Consider the following 18,924-nt stretch of genomic DNA (forward strand, 5'->3'; position numbering starts at 1 on the left):
TGGGTGGGTAATAGATCTAATATGGGCTTGGCTTGTTGTTTTTATAATGACTTCCTGAAGACGTCACGCTCTCCTGCTCATGCTTTCTCCCCTCTTTTTATCATTGCTCGCCCTCTTAGAGTCTAGCATTTGCAAGTATAGCGCCTGAGTGGAGAAGAACAGAAGAATACAAAGCACCAGGACGCAGTTTTTAACCAATCATAACTCTTCCTACAAGAGCTGCAGATAAAAAGATAAACAACAGGTAAAATAGGCTTGACTTGTGATATCTGTGCAGCTCAAAACCCTTGTTTTGAGGGGGTGGTTTTTTTTGTCTGTGTGCCGGCCTTGAGAGAATCAGCTATCATGTCATTGCACTGTACAGAGCTGCTTCTTACTGTGTATAGATTTACATGACAAATATTGTATGTAGAATGTAATTATTGTAAGACTATTCCCTATGCACCATCCTTCTGCTTCTAGAATAGCTATGAATCCTCTTTAGGTGTACTAAGTTTGTAAAGCTGTCACAACTGGATGCATTCCAACTGTGAGGGAGTATGATTTTACATTAAGAGAGAGAGAGAGACAGTTACAGTGTTATAAACAGTGCAGTGAGTACTATAGTTAGGGGTGAGAGAGAGTGAGTGTGTGATAAACATCTGCCTTCTCTGTTGTCACACGAGTAGACACTCTCATCCCCTCTCTTGTTTTCACGTACCAAATTGCATACCCGCAATATAGTTGATCTATTATGTTTAAGTAATTTTTTTAAATTATTATTCCGAATTTGGTCAATCAATATTATGATATCAGGATTCATATCAGAAATTTGATTGCTTCTCTGATGTCTATACCTCTTCCTTCCCTTCTCCCTCCCTCCCTCTCTCTCTCACTCCTATCCTCTGGCTTCCAATGATAAACTTCATTAGCACTTGGTGTTTATATACCATCACTGCCTTTTTTAGATGTTTATCATGCATACATCACTAAGTTAGAGGTAATGTTAGTAGGGTGCACACATTAATGGGCCTACATGGATTACCCTTTCTCATCCTTTACAGTGAAGGTTCATCATCAAGTTTCCTGTCTGGAATGGCTAATAAGCAAAGCTACTGACTAGACACAAGTTATCTTATTTTGTTTGGTGTCTGTGATGCATTTAAAGTGTTTGTGTATATATCAAGTGAAGTAATAGCCCGGGCTACCTATTACTACACTAATAATCTTTTAACCAGTTCATCTTTGTTTATCCTGTCATTGTGGTATTTCACTGCTTGTACTGCTAATTTAAATGTACATGTACATTAATATAATTTATGTTATTGTTTGATGTGTGAGGAGCATAAACTTTAATTTCCTATTGTTTTGTATACATATAATACTATATCGTTTGATATTCATGTGTAAATACAATCCTGGTACATTATTAATAATACTCCTGTGTAGTTTTATACTAGTTCAGTATGTTTATCAAAGGCATTATTTGTGTAATAATCTGGCTGCTTGTAAATTATTTTTGCCAATTAATTCTGACCTTTAACTTCTAATTGTACCCTTGTGAATTGGCATGAATGCTTGCATGTGTTGTAAGCTCTGATCTCAAATTGTTAGTTTGAAAACTTCCTTATTTCTTCCATCCTCCCAATGTAAATATTGACCCCTGGATCATGCTGTATTTTTAGTACTAAAATGCTTTAAATGCTGTTTTAGTTTGATTTTGATTTGTTGCTAGATATTTATGCAAAAACATTTGCCAAAAACTTGGGAAACTTCACACAAATATCTTGTAATTTGAGATGTAAATTTTACATAAGAAAAAGAAATGGTATATCCTTTTTACATTGTAATTTAAGCTATTATGTAGTAATGCTAGCATTTGATATTTTTCTATTGATACTATTATCTTCACTTGTGCAGGCTCTTCAATGATGTCAAGTAAACGTTCACTTGGCAATGGTAACATGTCATCGGTTTCTTTAATTTCACTTACCATTCCTGTCTCTGAGCCCAACAACCACAATAACAGAGTGAGTAATGTGCTGTATATGTACTTTAGGTAACATCTACTCTTGGCAATAGGGTAGCATAGTAGTTATAATGCTATGTAATACCATAGATCAGGAAAAAAGGCTACGTTTACACAGCAACGCAAAACTCATCGTTTTTAAAGTATCCACTTTGAACACAGTTTTTATTTCGATAGAGTTCGATAGAGTTCTATCAAGATTCTATCATGTTTTCATTCGTTCCTGTGTAAACAGAAGCATAAAACAGGCGCAAAACTATACGGATTGCATCGTTTCCGTTGCTGTGTAAACGTGGCCTTAGTGTGATAGAAAATTTTTGTGTTTTAAAATTGTGCTGTGATATAATTTTTACTAAAAAAGACTGTGTCATGTATTATTGAATGTGGCATGTAGTTATATGGGTGATCTATTTTTTTTTGCAAAATTCTAATCCAGTAAAATTTAAATCACAGTCAAAATTTCAGATTATACCAAAAGTACTTAATAGATAAAGATATTGCATATACATGTATTTTAACTCTTCCTATTACTTTAATTTCATACTTCTTGCATATATTATGACTTACTCTGCTATAGTCTGCATATTTTATTATTTTTAAAATCCTTTTTAAGGTCTGCCGTGTAAATAATTATTCTCCAGCTCTGAGTTTGGAGGATCTCCTATCGAGTGGATCCATTTCTCCAGTTTACAATAAAGGAGGAAGGATTTGGAAAACTAGTAAGCTTGAAGTCTTGAAATTGTAGCCCAAATTTTGTCTCGGGCTTCATTGTTTAAAATGCTTTTTGACCAACTGGCATCAAAAGCATTTATAATTCTTTTTATAATTTTATTATTAGCAAATAAGTTGTTTTCTGACAACAAGCCACCTCATGCAGTGGCCATTAGTTTGTTATGCCCATTAATTAATTTCATTGCTGTGATTATGTGGAATTCATTTTTTGGGGCACATTAAAAGCCAAGTATCAAAGGATATAGGAATTCCAACTATGCAGTAATAAATTTTTAATTATTAATAACGAGTGGGCGTGACATCGCGTCTCGGAACAGTTTTTGGTGCGAGAAAAGAAAAGAGAGAGCTAGCTCAAGGCTTTACAACATATCTAAGCAGCAAAAACTGTAGTAGATAGAAAATGGAGGCAGAGAATGAGATAGATTTCGTCAATCCTGTTTTCATGTGGCTCTCGGCCTTGGATCCGTCCGCTGACTGCTCACCGTCCACCATGCCTGGTCGAGGGAACAAGGCAGAAAGACCCCGATCCTTGATCCCTCCATCTTCTCCTTTCCTTCGCGCAAAGACAGCACTAAAGAGGACCTTTAGCAGCGGCCACTATGGGGAAATGAGCAAGGCTAGAAGTAGGTTTAGCGCGTGTTTTCTTGCAGCCAAAGCAAGCTTGGTCTGTGCCCAGGTGTGAAAGAGGAATGGATACTTTCACTTTTAATTTCTCACTTGACTTGTACTCTTTCTTTATCTAGTCAGGGAAGCTCAGGACGCTTGCATTTGGCTGAAATCAGCAGGATTTCCACAATACGTCCAGCAGTTTGAAGGTAGGCATCATCAGTATTTATTTATTTATTCATTTATTTTTGTTATTCTCTTGCCTTTTCTTTGCTATCTTTCCCTCTAACTTTCTCTTTCTATAAAAAAAGGAGGGGAGTTTCCCATCAACGTGACGGCTATGCAGGTGGAAAAAGACCACCAGTTCCTTGACTTGCCCTCCATTGAAGCACTAATAAAGTAAATACAATTAAGTACAAGGAATTTGAATGTTTAAGTACATGAAATCTTTTTGTGTCAATTTGTACGCCTGCATTAATAGCAGTCTGTCGACTTGCATTGGAAGCTAGTATTCAAAACAATATTAGCATAATAGCTTCTTTATTATTTATTATCTGTATAGCTCGTATCATTGTTGTTTTTGTTGTGACCTTAACAATTTCATTTAGTTCCAAAGTTTGGGTTCTGTGTCATTTTTCATTTTCCTGTTTCCTTACACTTGTATTACATGCATGAATGCACATTCACACATCATTACTTTAATCTTTCATAATGATGTGACTAATCTCTCCCTCTCTATATCTTCCTCCCCCTCTCTCTTTCTCTCTCTCTTCCTTTCTTTCCTCTCAAGGCGTTTGAATGTTCTTAATAGGTGTGCTGATTTACTAGAGGAAGTCCTATCGAAGGTAATCCCAGTGTGTGTGTATGTAAGACTGGAATACCAGTAAATTATTAAATTCCGTTACTTTAAGTGTTGATTTGATTATTTCATTTCATTTCATTCCAAAGTGTTTACAATTTATCTTGTCCTCTTACTCACTCTCCCTCTCTCTCCCTCCCTTCCTCTCTCTCTCTCTCTCTCTCTCTCTCTCTCTCTCTCTCTCTCTCTCTCTCTCTCCCTCTCTCTCTCTCTCTCTCTCCCTCTCTCTCTCCCTCTCTCTCTCTCTCCCCCTCTCTCTCTAGGATGATGATTCAGATGATGATGACACAATGAGGGCTCTTAGTGAGCAATGGCAATTTGAAAGAACTGACAAGCGTTGGTCGAGGAAAGGAAAGCACCCAAAGCGTACCTCTCCTTTAACGATTAACAACACTCACTATCCCTCTCCAGCTGCTTCAGTTGATATTATTGAGCCTCCACTGATGGTATCAGAACTTAGTACCAGCCCCACAAGAACAACTAACAGGTCGATAAAAACTTATTCTTTCTGTGGCGACAAGGAGGGTGTGTCGATTCAAATAGTACCCCTCCCTTCAGTTTCGGATGAAGACGAGACGAAACAATCTGACGCAGGGTCAGAGAAATTAGACCTGCTCAGTCCGATGAAAGAAAGAGTGAGAGACAAAGATGAAGACGACGATGAAGGAAAAATTGGAGAGTTGGGTAGGCTGGGTAGCTTTGCCTCGGGGATGCTAAGCATGTTTGACGACAGCATGAGCAAGTTAAGACGACCGACCCTCAACAGCGACCTATCTCGGTCCCTCCCGGACGTCTTCAGCTGTAGTACTCTACCAAGCAGCAACAATGAAACCACACAGACCTGCCTATCAGATTTGACAGGGAGCGTTGACTCTATACTGAATCTCGAGAAAGGAGAGGAGGAGGAGTTTGAGGACTTGTTGGAGAGTCCCGCCGTTCATTCTCGTGGCCCCAGTGAGACCTTGATGTGTAACAGCAGTGGTACCTGGGGAGGGCCATCTCCTGAAGCTTCTTACACTGAGGAAGAGGAGAATGTTTGTGTTGAGGGATCTCATAAGCGCATTGGACGACAGAGTACCTTTGATTCTAATGACTCCAGCTCTTACATGGAGCATGTTGAAGTGACTACTACTGGAACATTGACAAGGAGCTCAATAGTATCATCACCAACCCAACCGTGAGTCAGAGAGAGAGAGGGGGGGAGACAGAGAAAAGAGGAGGAATAAAATTTATGCTTGTTTAAAAAGTTTATGTATTGTCACGAAATCCTCCAAAGCTAAAAAAGTATAACTAGATGTACATGTACATGTATAAAGGCAAATAGTATCAAATACATGTGTTCTTTTGAAGTCAAAAGACAAGTGCTAGTAAATTTGTACCTCATTTGTGTCCATTGGCTATCATGATCTTTCACTAAGCATCAATTTGATCTACATGCCTCATAGTGAAACTTGACATCACCACAAATTGACCCTACATGTATTATCACTAGATAGCATATTGATAGCACATTAAACATTATGATAACTACCTCTGTATGTATGTTAGCTTTACTGGTAGTTGCTACTCCTCATTGTGTATGTCTCACTAGGGAGTGATGTCATTGTCTGTGTCAATATATTAATCATGTTAGTTTGTCTATCTGTCTGTCATGTGTCATGTCTGTCCCTATTAATCATTGCAATGATGTTATCTTTTCTCCTTGTCTTGCTTATTGTACATTACGTCACACGGCCACAGTTTGTTTCATAATACTCGATAGTACTCTGTACTACTATTGCGACTACTGTGTCCTATTTATCTATTATATTCTCTTGCTGTTATTATAATAGAAATTCTCTCTTATGTTCACACTGTTGTTTGCACCTTCACTCCACTAATATATATTCTAGTTTCTGTTTTATAACTAAGTGCATGCGTGCGTGATAGTGCACATTTCACTCATTCCTTCCTACTATTTATATAATTATATTTTCGGTAAAGCATCTCTTTTTATTGCTACGAACATTCTTTCGTAATATTTTAATTGCCTTATAGATATTGATCATTTTATAATATTGTTTTGATGACCAAATGTCCTGATTGATATCGATGCCAATCTTAGCCCGCCTGTGTGTAGTAACAATAATACATTGTATCATTTGTATGTTAATTGGACTTAAACTCTATACTCTGTGTGTGCCAGTGAATTTTGGCTATGCTGAGAGCTTGTGTATTGAGTTGAGATAAATACAGAACACTTGTGTCTATTATAGTATCGTAGTTTGATGTTTTATAAGTTTGATAGCACTTGTATTATGTATAATATTAAGTTTTTTTTTTCTTTTAGGTCTTCAGCTAAGTCAAAATGGCACAGTTTCAAGAGACAGCACAGTTTCAGGCATGCTTTTAAGCCACTAAGAACGTGAGTATTTTAAATTCTTCTCTCCTGAGTCTTCTAGTGTTCTTTATAATCTTTCTTTTATGTCCTCTCTCTCTCTCTCTCTCCCACTTTCCTTCTACTCTGTGTTATGTATCGTATTACATTTTGTGGTTACCATGGCAGTCCTATCCATCAGTCTCAACAGCTGCCATTAATCAATTACTGGTCACCTCCTTGTAGTAAAAACAATTAAACGCCTAAAATGTTTCGATACACATTTCCCATGTTTGCGATTCTGTTTTAATTATAAACAAGAAAAGGAAATTATCCAGTGCAGTTTATTGTCATATGCCATTACTTCACTACATAATGGATATACTATTATACTAGTCCAATATTAGTTCAGTATCTTATTGTTTTATTCCTTGTTAGGCTGATACCAATAGAGGAGTTATCTGTGGGTCAGATCAGTGTACTACGTAAATTATCACTTGTAAAGCTTACAGCACTTATTGAACTTCACAATGGAAAAGCCAACGTGTAAGTGTAGAGCTATTGCTCCCTATAATTATGTTTCATTCTATTCTGTACTGTAAATGTATTATTTTAATATTGTGTATTTCTTTAATTAGTTCAAGGATATTGAAGTCTAGGAGAAATAAGAATTATTCTTTAAGAGGTACTTGAATCAATTCTGAGAAATTTATAGTAAATTATTTGTTCCCTTCCACCCCCCTCTCTCTCTTCTCCTTTAGCTAATAGGATCTTTGGTTCATCATTATCCAGTAATGTGATATATTATGGACAGGCACTTCCTCCAATTATACTACAAGCAATGGAACACTTGAAAAAGACCGGTTAGTCGGCTAGTAAAACGTTGTATATTCCAGTAAATTCACTGCTAGAATAAACTTAATATTGTAGCCGTCTCGTTTTGGAAATTTTTGTAATTGAATTTGACCATTAATTTTTTGTGTTTGTTTGTTGGAATGTAATTAGTTTATATCTTTCTATAGCCATGGAAACAACAGGTATCTTTAGAAGGACGGCTGCCAAAGCAAGAGTCGAACTACTCAAAGAACTGATTGAGAATAGCCCAGGTACAGTAGGACTAAAAATACCTTGAGTACACTTTTATTATTATTACTATTATGTTTATGTTTTATTTTTAGATTTAATCGATTTTTCCGAATACACCAGCTACGAGGTAGCCGATCTCTTAAAACTCTATTTCCGTGAGCTTCCCGAATCACTGATACCAGCAAAACTATCAGAAGCATTGCTGGTGTCTTATGAATGTAAGTTCTATGCTTTATATGTAGCAAAATTATTGGAGTTTAATATCATTATATTAGTTGATAGAAATTGTATTAATTTTTGATATTTTTAATTTACTAATAGTTTACTAATAATTTACTAATAATTTACTGGTTTTTTATGGTATAGGTATCCCAAGTGCAGTGAGATTACAGGCCCAACAAGCTGTAATGTTGTTGCTGCCTGACGAGAACAGAGAAGCACTTCAATGCATGTTGAAACTGTTGGCATACACATCACAATACTCCCATACACACCAGGTGAGAGAGAGAGAGAGAGAGAGAGGGGGGGGGGCAATGTATAGTGTAGCCAAATTTTGTCAAAAATGGCTAGGAGAGAATTGTCCATTTTCATAATTTTATATGATGCATCTACATTTTCGTATGTTGTGTAGAAAGTTTGAGCTGATTCCGATCAAATTTGGATTTTTTATGAATTTTAAAAGTTGCTCCAAAGGCCATGTACTGTATTGTAGTGCTTGTCAGCTCATGAACCATGCTGTTTAGCTCACTTAGCATGCTTTGTCGGAACTCTGATTAAATGGAAGTGTCTGCTACAGTGCTACTATAGAAAGTCTCCGTTAAGAGGGACTATAATGAATTTAACCAAATCATGACATACATTTATATATTTTATTATTATTTCAGATGGATGCACAGAATCTCAGTCTCTGTCTCTCGCCCACTCTCTTCTCTCTCTCTGCCATCGCTCGCCCCTCCCCCGTCATCAGAAGAGGCTCCATGAGACGTCCCAATTCCGTTGTATCCACCACCACTCCTCAGTCCCCCAGCCCACTAGGAGGAGGCGCAAGCAAAGAGCTCAACGATCACATTGTCTCGAGTCGCTGTCTTGCCGAACTGATCCTAAATCACGAGTCTCTCTTCAAAGTGGCAGCCGACATGATGCAACTCTGCAAGTTCAGTCACTTGGAGTTTGGCGACCCCGTCCCTTTCCAAGAGCTGGGCCTTGATAAGAGTGGGGTCGGGGACTATAGATACTACATAGAGAACTGCATGAGTACTCTAGCCAAAGTGAGAATTAAGAATACATTGTGCAATTCATTAAGTAATAGAGAACGTGCAGAATAGATTGAGGCACATGTAATGAGGAAATTTTATGTTTAAATTTTTTTTTAATAGAGGCCTTAATGATGATAATATGATAATAATAATATTAATGGTCTGTTTACTGTTTAATCTGATTTGGCATTAGTTATTTTAATAATAATAATAATAATAGTATTTAATAATAATAATAATAATAATAATAATAATAATAATAATAATAATAATAATAATAGTGCCTGTCTCATAATTGTATAGTCTACTCTAATATACAAGAAAGGATGAGATTGAATCTTTGAAAAATAATGCAATATCTATATATTAACTATTATGTTCATTTTTAATGTGTAGGAGCAGAGAAGGCGATACAGGGGATGGGTCCACTGTGACCTCATGAAAGGAGTCTCACTCGCTTACTGTAAGATCGAGGATGGAGTCCCTTTGCGTCTGTGGAGAGGAACTGTTGAAGTTCCAGCATCCTCCGAAATGGTGCTAAGAAAACTCTGGGAGGAAAGGTAAAGCTAGAAATATGACAGAGGATTGAAGAGAGAAAAGGATGTACATGTACAATAATGTTATATAAAGAAGGGCCTACATGTGTATATTGATATAGTGGAAATAAGACAGTTCATATGGAGCATGTATACATTCATAGTACACTCTTTTTAACTGTGGTTTTACATGTGGTTTTATCTTTTGTAAAGGTTTCTGTGGGATGGTTCGGTCCTCAAAGGTCGTAGAGTCTCAAAACTTGACGAGAATACCGAAATATTTCAATACGTGACGTCATCAATGGCACCACTCAGTGACAGAGATCACTGCATCATGAGGTATGCAGAATCATAGCTCAAAAAATCGTATTTGATGAATTTTATTTTTAAGGTCGTGGCGATTTGATCCATCGAATGATTCATATGTTGTCATAAGCACATCAGTGTCTCATCCTAGTGCTACTCTTCTCTCTGGGGTGAGGTGTACTGAGCTGGCTATGAGGTACATTATAGAACCAGCTGGCAATAAGAACTCGATATTAACACTCTTTTGTAGAGTTGATATGAGGTAAGCACTGAATCAGCATAACTTGGCTTTTTAAGAATAAATAATTATTATGACAATTTTGAAATAAAGTGTAGCATCATGTTGTCCTTTTTTCTTTGCTCTGAAAAGATCCATAACTTTTAATGGACAAATAAAATTTTATTATTTTTTTTCGAAGGACTATAGACTATTATAATCTACATATCATGCATGTATAATGTACATGTATAAATACAATAGAAAATATTTGTAAGTTTAAATGCCTCCTCTCTCACTCATAGGGGAAGATCTGCTGATTACTATAACCATTTTTACGGCCGCTACTTGGCGTCAAGCATATACAAATTACGAGATTCTTTTAGAAGATCGCTTGAAACTGATTACATAGAGACACCTGTATAATCCTATATCCCAACTCTCTCACTCTCTCTTCTCTTCTCTCTTTCTTGTCATATAATAATCTCCTGTATATCAAAGCTCATTTTTGACACTAAAATATTATATACATATATATTATATTTCATTATTATTACTATTATCCTAACTGTGAAATATATTTCCTTTTTGCCATCTTTAGTTGGGGCCAACTAGTCTCGCTAGCCAAACCATTTGCCCACAAGTAACTGTAGGCTGGGGAATGGTCTGGCTAACGAGATTAGTGGCCAACTTTGTGATGTATTGAGCAATATGTTCCGAGATCATACAGCATAATTCAATGTAGCAGATGCGATTGACAAGCTTCTTTTGTACTTGTAAAATGTAATAACTTTCAGTGCTGATGTAAACCACTGTAATGAATAATGATAATATTTAGTATGAATGCGATTATAAAATCCAATCATAAATACATTAATGAGTAATTAAAAGCATGAATGACGATGGCTTCAGCTTAGTGTAATACATGTCAGCATAGCCACTTTATTACAGCAACAGCTTGAAAGCCTTGAATAGCCGCAGCCTTTTCTATTCTTAAACTTGAAGGATAATGTCCCTAGAAGAAGAATCTCCCGAGGTACCTGGAGCTGAAGTCAAGCCTCCACAGGCTAACACTAGTGATACTGATGGGGCGACAGGAACACCAGTGGTGATCGTGAAGAGCAAGAAGAAAGGAAAGAAAAGGTAAGCTGAAAATAGCTACAATAGGTGTAAACACAAGTCCCTTTTTAGTGATGGTGGAACTCGTTCAAAGCGTGTTGTTCCAATTTGGTACTTGGTAAGGGCGAGAAAGAGGATATAGAGATATTAAAAATTGTGTTGTAGTTGCTTTAGATCATGTTAGAATAATCTCCTTCTTCCCCCTCTCATAGTTTCGATTTTCAAGATGGCCTGATATACTCATGATAATCATTGGTACCATAATGGCGATAGCAGCTGGTTGTGCATTACCGGCTCACATGCTCATGTTCGGAGATGTCATAGACCTCTTCATCTCTTACGACCTCAGTCAAGACCTCATTAATAATTTTGGTGTCTCAGTCCCTGGAGGAAGCAACGACTCCCTAGGAACCGGAGGAACTTCAGTCATTGCTGGAGGAAACTCATCTTATTTTTGTGATTTTTCGCAAGACGACTCTACATCTAATATACTTCGGTTCCTTCGATCCGATGATCGGGATGGACTCCTACGAGGCGATGTTGCCTATTATTCTTATTACTATGTTGCTCTAGCAACCGGTATGGTGATTGCATCTTTCTTTTCAACGCTCTTTTGGAACCTCAGTGCATATCGGCAGACGAGAAAAATGAGACTGGCTTTCTTTCGTTCGATAATGAGACAATCTATTGGTTGGTTCGACGTCAATCCATCAGGAGAACTAACTACCCGCTTGTCAGAGTAAGTCAGTCAGCTTGACCTCTTAAGTTAACTGTAGTTTTGAGTGACCTCCCTATAGTATCTGTTTACCAGCTGGGCTCATTTTGATTGCTATCGTAGTAGAGAATACTTTAAATTGATTAGATATACTTTGCCATAACCACAAAACCAAATCACACCACATTATGATGGCTTGGCCGATTATGCTTTCATAAGTACTGCTTAAAATCCCGCCCTATTATGCTTTGAAAGGAATCCATTATTTTACTCATGCTTTAAACTTGACTCTAGTATCAACTAGCTATCAAGCTACATGTGCATGCATCTGTTATAATTATAATAAAAATAAATTGTAATAATAATACCAGAATCTGAAAATGTTTCCAGTGACTGAGTCACTGGGAAATTCACTTGTATGGGTGGGCACTAAACAGTTGGGCTGTTGTACTAGTACTTGTACTACTGAATTAAAATTGTATCGTCAGTGGTAAAAGGCCAGAAATTCTTGACCATTATGCTCCAATTATTATATACTTGTATTTGTCATATTTTGCTCCAATTATGTTGGCATAATTTGCCTAACCCTAATTTTACTCTCTCTCTCTCTCTCTCTTTCATCTTTCAGTGATATAGAAAGGATTCAAGCAGGCATAGGCGATAAAGCTGCCATATTCATACAGTACTTCACAACGTTCATTGCTGGGTTCTTCATCGCTTTCTTTCGTAACTGGAAACTCACTCTCGTGGTGGGAACCATGTTACCAGTCCTGTCCTTCCTCACCGGATGCGTAGCTACTGTGAGACATTATCACTTAATTTTGTATTATTTTTAATTTTTATTAGATCGTTGCAAAGTTTACAGTAAGAGAACAGAATGCTTATGCTTCAGCAGGATCTGTAGCTGAAGAAGTACTTTCTTCAATAAGAACAGTGCTTGCTTTTGGTGGAGAAGAGAAGGAGATTGAAAGGTAGATATATATATATATATATATATATATATATATATATATATATATATATATATTTAGGTGTAAATTATTTAGATTTAATTATTTTAGATGTTATTATTTAGAAAATATTAATGTAATATATATAGAAGGGAAAGGAGCCAAAAAGACAGTGGGAGAAGGAATTGGTGTTTTATTTGTCATTAAAAATTGTTGTTTTATTTGTTTTTAGATATCAGGGTACGTTGGGTAGAGCTAAGAGTGAAGGATTTAAGAAATCATTTGCAACCTCGGCCGTGACTGGTATACTGTTCTTTGTCAATTTCTCAACATTTGCATTGGGATTTTGGTAATCATTTAAATTTTTGATATTTTCTGGTACATATTGATGTTCTTGTCAATGTGCTATGTAGAAAGCTTGAGTCATTTCTGTTTTAATTTTTTGAGTTACGGCTGTTTTTAAAAAATGCCAAAATTCTGAAAAATACCCAAGGCTATAGCTCAGGGTTTTTTCCAAAAAATGGCTCCAAAATCACTCCAAATTTTTATTAGATTTTCTGATACATATTGATGTCCTTATGCTGTGTAGCAAGTTTGGGCTAATTCCGACTCCAATTTTTTAAGTTACGGCCATTTTAAGAAAATGCCAAAATTCTGAAAAATACCTAAGGCTATAGCCCATGGTTTTTTACAAAAAATGGCTCCAAAACCACCCCCAATTTTTATTACATTTTCTGATACATATTGATGTCCTTATGCTATGTAGCAAGTTTGAGCCAATTCCGACTTCAATTTTTCAAGTTACGGCCATTTTAAGAAAACACCAAAATTCTGAAAAATACCCAAGGCTATAGCCCATGGTTTTTTCCAAAAAATGGCTCCAAAATCACCCCAAATTTTTATTAGATTTTCTGATGCATATTGATGTCCTTATGCTATGTAGCAAGTTTGAGCTGATTCTGAGTTCAATTTTTCAAGTTACGGCCATTTTAAGAAAATGCCAAAATTCTGAAAAGTACCCAAGGCTATAGCCCATGGTTTTTTCCAAAAAATGGCTCCAAAATCACCCCAAATTTTTATTAGATTTTCTGATTCATATTGATTTTCTTATGCTATGTAGCAAGTTTGAGCCAATTCCGACTTCAATTTTTCAAGTTCTTGTTATTTCAGTTTTATATGCTATTATAGCTTATTATTATTATTACAATTGTTTTCAGGTATGGAGCTGTCCTTATATCAAACTGTGAGCTAAGAGCTGGCCAAGTTGTCACTGTAAGCATAAGAAAATAATACAATAAATAATTGAAAAATATTATTCTATTTTAGGTATTTTTTGGTGTCGTCATTGGCAGTTTTTCTCTCGGTAACGCACTCCCTGAACTGCAGACTTTTGCTACTGCAATGGGATCAGCTACTGGAGTATTCTCCGTCATTGACCATGTGAGGGGGTGGTGCAATGGGTGGGGCTTAGAGCACGAGAGAAGAAAAAAACAAAAAATTATTTATAAAATTTTTGTATTTTTTGTTTAGGAATCTGAGATCGATGTTACCCAGTCAACTGGTGATACTATAGAGTCTCTTAAGGGAAATATCGAACTAAAAGACGTCATTTTCAAATACCCAGCTCGTCCCAACGTGCCAGTATTGAATGGGCTGGACCTTAAGATAAAATGTGGTCAAACTGTTGCACTTGTTGGGGCCAGTGGGTGTGGCAAAAGCACTGTGATACAGTTACTGCAGAGATTCTATAATCCTATTGCTGGTCAGGTAATTAGAACAAGCTTACTGAATAATTTTACCGTCAATTTTGTTGGTTCAAAATTCAATCAATTTTGCCCATAGCATTTTGTTAGACAAAATTAGCAAAATTTTACTAACAAAAAATGAATAAATTTTTGCTGATTTTTATGTAGCTTTATGTATATCTTAAATAATAATTTATTTTAGATCACAATTGACGAAAAACCCATTGAGTCTTTAAACCTGAGATGGTTGAGGAGCAACATAGGCGTCGTCTCACAAGAGCCTGTCCTCTTTGACTGCAGTATTGCCAAGAACATAGAATATGGAAAAGTTGGAGCATCCGAAGAAGAGATAGAGGCAGCAGCTCATGCAGCAAATGCTCACAACTTTATATCAGAGCTACCTGACGGGTATGATACTCTTGTTGGCGAGAAAGGAGCTCAGTTGAGTGGTGGACAGAAGCAACGTATTGCTATAGCAAGAGCTCTAGTGAGGGACCCAAAGATACTCCTACTGGATGAAGCTACCTCAGCTCTTGACACAGAGAGTGAGAAGATTGTACAAGAGGCACTGGATAAAGCAAGGGAAGGACGTACAACTATCATAATAGCTCATCGCCTGTCAACAATACAGCAAGTTGATCTAATTGCTGGCATTGAAGAAGGTAGAGTAGTAGAGATGGGCACTCATAAAGAACTACTGGAAAAGAAAGGACTTTATTATGAACTGGTCCAAGCACAGACTATTGATGAACAAGATGAGAAGAGCAACAGTGAGTTTATATGATTATAATAAAAAAGAATAATTATTGTATAGCTTGAAAATTTTGTCAAGAAATAATTAATTTTATTACAATTTGCAAGTGTATTGAAAATGTAAACTTTTTAAAATTTACAAATTCTTACACAATAATAATTTAATACTCTGTTGAATTTTGATGCTGTATAAGTACGGTTTTAAAAATTTTATAAACCTTCTTATTATTTTTATTACTTTCTCTCTCATACAGCTTCCCTATCTGGTTTCAGGGCTGCTGTCCGTCGCTCCACAAGTCACCAGTCATTCAAGAGACAGCGAAGCACTCACAGCACAAGCTCTGACGACTGGAAAGGACCTCCTTCATTGGAGCGTCAGACCTCAAATCAATCCGATGTATTCACTGTCATTAGTGATCACTTATCACGGATTAGCATTGAGGATATACCAGTAGTAGCTCATCCATCTCCTCTACCGTATAGAAGAAATAACAAGGACGCTAATGAAGATAGAAATAAAGTAATATCATACACTATTGTTATTATTATTATTATTATTATTATGTACATTTATGTTTAATCTGGTGCTATGAAAATTATATTTGTATTTATGCATGTACATCTAATTGTTAATATTTGTTTCTCTTTTTCTCTCTCTTTCACAACGTAGGATAGCCCCAGTAAGAAAGTAATGATCGTGAAACCTTCAAAGAATACGGATAAGTCAGTTCATTTTAATGTGAATGAGGACGAGGAACAGCTCCAGTTGAAAAAAGATAAGAGAAGATCGAGTTCACTTGACTCGAAAGACACGGAAAAATTAGACAAAGTTCCTTTAAAAGAATTACTGAAACTTAACATTCCGGATTGGTACCTAGTTATACCAGGTTGGTGGTAGCCTTGATTAATCGAATAATTAGCATTAATTTTTTTATTATGTGTACATGTACATGTAGGTGTTATATTTTCTGCTATTCAAGGGGCAATGTTTCCTCTAATTGCCATCATATTCAGTAACATACTAGAAGTAAATTTTTTTTAATATTATATATATTTTTAAAGTTGATTTTTATCCATTATTTTAGATATACAGTAATCCTGATAGGGAAGAGCTCCTAAGAGGTGCTTCGGAATATTCAACCTATTTCGTTGCTCTTGCAGTTGGAGCTGGATTGGTCCAGTTTTTTGCTGTAAGAGAAAAAGAGAGAGAGAGGGAGAAGAGAAAAAGGATTCTATTTGCTGATTTTTTCTTGCATAGAGTATAGATACACCAACTACGAGACACCTAAAATTTTTTAATTAAAAAAATTATTAAAATTGAAGGCAGTGCCCCATAATACCGCCCCTTCTTATGATAGCAGAACAAACTCTATTTTTGATTTTTTCTTCTCTTTTTCAGACCTCTACATTGAGTGTAGCTGGCGAAAGGCTAACAGCAAGACTCCGTGTGAAGACATTTAAGGCAATGTTGAGACAAGAGGTTGGCTGGTTTGATAGAAGAGAGAATGCAACTGGGTCCCTCACACAAAGATTAGCTATTGATGCTTCCGAAGTCAAAGGAGTAAGTGACTAAAATAAAAATAAAAATTATAAATGATATTTGAGTGATAGTACAAAAGTATTTTAGTCATGAATAAGAAGAAATAATTTTGTTTTTTTTAACTATTCTTAATTTAAATAGCATTCCATATTTTTATATGATCTATAGTATACACACTTGTAGGTGACTGGAATTCGATTTGGTATTCTTCTCCAGTTGATATTTGGTTTCATAACTGCACTAGTAATAGCCTTCACTGCTGCCTGGCTCCTAGCCATTGTCCTCTTCATTGCTTTCCCATTCCTTGCTGTTGTTGGCTCGCTACAGATTCGACTAGCAAAAGGAAGATCAGTTAGAAATAAAGAATTGCTCTCCGAAGCTGGTCAGACTTCGACTGAAGCAATCGATAATGTGAGAACCGTAGTCTCGCTCGGAGCTGAGGAGAGATTTGTTGGAAAATATGATAAACTTCTTGAAGAACCTTTTAAGTATAGAGGAGTTGAATGGCAATGCTGATTTTTTTAAAATTTACTCTCTGTTTTTCTTCCTTGTTCTCTCTCTCTCTCTCTCTCTCTCTCTCTCTCTCTCTCTCTCTCTCTCTCTCTCTCTCTCTCTCTCTCTCTCTCTCTCTCTCTCTCTCTCTTTCTCCTAGAGCCAATATAAGACAGGTATTGATTCAAGCAGTCATATTTGGTGTGGCCCAAGGGACTATATTCTATATGTATGCTGCAGGGTTTAGCTTAGGAGCTGTACTGGTAGTTTCTGATCCTTCAAAACCCTATCATGCAACATATGACGAGCTCTTTAGGTATAAAGAGAGAGAGAGAGAGGGAAGGAGAGGGAGAGAGGAGAGAGAGAGAATGAAATGCAACCTATTTAATAAAAAATAGCTTTTTATCATCACTATATAATTTAATTTTGCATTATTGGTTCTATTATCTTTATTTTAGGGTATTTTCAGCTGTTGTCTTCACAGCACTTACTATGGGGCGTGCCTCATCCTTTGCTCCTGACGCTCAAAAAGCTCAACTGTCTGCCGCCCGTATATTCAATCTAGCCAACAGGGAACCAGAGATTGATAATTATGACACTGATGGAGAAAAACTAGTAAAAAATAGTAGTAGTAGAATTTTATATAAAGAACTTTGTTCTCCCTTTTACTTTTTAGGCTACTACTACTGGACATATTGAAGTGAAGAATGTTTATTTCAGGTATCCAGCGCGTCCAAATGTGCCAGTACTTCAAGGTCTGTCAGTCTCTGTAGAACCAGGCCAGACTCTTGCACTTGTGGGTCCCAGTGGGTGTGGTAAGAGCACAATTGTGTCTCTGATTGAGAGGTTCTATAATCCGCTTGGTGGAAGCTTGAAACTGGAGGAGCAGGATATTCGGGATTTGAATATTCGGTGGTTGCGTAATCAGATTGGTATAGTATCACAAGAGCCAGTATTGTTTGATAAATCAATTGCTGATAATATACGCTATGGAGCTAACTTTAGAGAAGTGACTGATGAAGAGGTCATTGAAGCTGCTACAGCTGCTAACATACACAACTTCATACAAACACTGCCTCAGGTAAATATGATTATTTTGTTTCGAATGTCTTTGATCTTTTTCAGGGTTATGCAACCAATGTTGGGTCTAAGGGCACTCAATTGAGTGGTGGACAGAAACAACGTATTGCTATAGCAAGAGCTCTAGTGAGAGACCCAAAGATACTCCTACTGGATGAAGCTACCTCAGCTCTTGACACAGAGAGTGAGAAGATTGTACAAGAGGCACTGGATAAAGCAAGGGAAGGACGCACGTGTATAGTAATAGCTCATCGCCTGTCAACAATATACAATTCAGAGAAGATTGCTGTAATTCATAATGGACAGGTTATAGAGTTGGGGACTCATGCTGACCTAATGGAGCAGGAAGGAGCTTACTACCTCTTGAATACAGTCCAGAAGAAAGAAGAAGAGGAAGAAGTAGCTGAACTATGAAATTTTTATGTATGCAACAGTGTGTATAGACTTTAATTTGCATAATTTGTTATTAGTGCTGTTTAGTGACGGGAATTATAATGTATGGAGAGTGATCTGAGGAGGTAGAAGTTGCTGAAGCTAAAAAAGAATATATAATAAAAATAGCTGGGAT

The 18,924-nt window shown here is 36.5% G+C and overlaps 2 protein-coding genes across 3 annotated transcripts; both read left to right on the top strand.

Moving 5' to 3' along the window:
- Positions 1–70: 70 nt before the first annotated feature.
- On the top strand, positions 71–10,562 carry LOC100631399 (rho GTPase-activating protein 7-like). Of its 2 annotated transcripts, XM_019995296.1 has the most exons (19): positions 71–244; positions 1,900–2,009; positions 2,622–2,727; positions 3,484–3,555; positions 3,658–3,745; positions 4,137–4,191; positions 4,469–5,382; positions 6,535–6,609; positions 7,000–7,107; positions 7,200–7,246; positions 7,323–7,424; positions 7,584–7,667; positions 7,740–7,865; positions 8,014–8,144; positions 8,532–8,915; positions 9,300–9,463; positions 9,653–9,778; positions 9,831–10,007; positions 10,268–10,562. In XM_019995296.1, exons 2-19 carry the CDS (start codon positions 1,908–1,910, stop codon positions 10,386–10,388), a joined length of 2,982 nt encoding a protein of 993 aa, XP_019850855.1. In that variant the 5' UTR covers positions 71–244; positions 1,900–1,907; the 3' UTR covers positions 10,389–10,562. The 2 variants fall into 2 exon arrangements, with proteins under 2 accessions (XP_019850855.1, XP_019850854.1); XM_019995295.1 differs by lacking the exons at positions 71–244; positions 1,900–2,009; positions 2,622–2,727 and adding an exon at positions 2,997–3,363.
- A 346-nt stretch (positions 10,563–10,908) lies between these two features.
- Positions 10,909–18,861, top strand: LOC100631529 (multidrug resistance protein 1-like). The gene is made up of 20 exons (XM_019995294.1): positions 10,909–11,105; positions 11,154–11,199; positions 11,294–11,820; positions 12,425–12,596; positions 12,643–12,767; positions 12,979–13,095; positions 13,964–14,018; positions 14,073–14,186; positions 14,277–14,513; positions 14,694–15,261; positions 15,499–15,764; positions 15,915–16,131; positions 16,201–16,271; positions 16,330–16,434; positions 16,644–16,805; positions 16,968–17,272; positions 17,437–17,592; positions 17,735–17,891; positions 17,953–18,357; positions 18,402–18,861. The coding sequence occupies exons 1-20, from the start codon at positions 10,972–10,974 to the stop codon at positions 18,768–18,770; spliced, it is 4,308 nt and encodes a 1,435-aa protein (XP_019850853.1). The 5' UTR covers positions 10,909–10,971; the 3' UTR covers positions 18,771–18,861.
- The last annotated feature ends 63 nt before the right edge of the window (positions 18,862–18,924 follow it).

This window comes from Amphimedon queenslandica, unplaced genomic scaffold, assembly GCF_000090795.2.
Source record: "Amphimedon queenslandica unplaced genomic scaffold, v1.1 AMPQUscaffold_13448, whole genome shotgun sequence".
In the NCBI taxonomy this organism is placed as follows: Eukaryota; Metazoa; Porifera; class Demospongiae; order Haplosclerida; family Niphatidae; genus Amphimedon; species Amphimedon queenslandica.

What these genes read in the sequence shown, in the direction of transcription:
- LOC100631529 (XM_019995294.1), top strand. Translation starts at nt 10,972, where the DNA reads ATGTCCCTAGAAGAAGAATCTCCCGAGGTACCTGGAGCTGAAGTCAAG. An exon ending in ACATTTGCATTGGGATTTTG is followed by an intron (nt 13,096 to 13,963) that starts GTAATCATTTAA and finishes AATTGTTTTCAG; the next exon opens with GTATGGAGCTGTCCTTATAT. An exon ending in CTAATGAAGATAGAAATAAA is followed by an intron (nt 15,765 to 15,914) that starts GTAATATCATAC and finishes TTCACAACGTAG; the next exon opens with GATAGCCCCAGTAAGAAAGT.
- LOC100631399 (XM_019995295.1), top strand. Translation starts at nt 3,141, where the DNA reads ATGGAGGCAGAGAATGAGATAGATTTCGTCAATCCTGTTTTCATGTGG. An exon ending in ATACGTCCAGCAGTTTGAAG is followed by an intron (nt 3,556 to 3,657) that starts GTAGGCATCATC and finishes CTATAAAAAAAG; the next exon opens with GAGGGGAGTTTCCCATCAAC. An exon ending in GTATCATCACCAACCCAACC is followed by an intron (nt 5,383 to 6,534) that starts GTGAGTCAGAGA and finishes TTTTTCTTTTAG; the next exon opens with GTCTTCAGCTAAGTCAAAAT.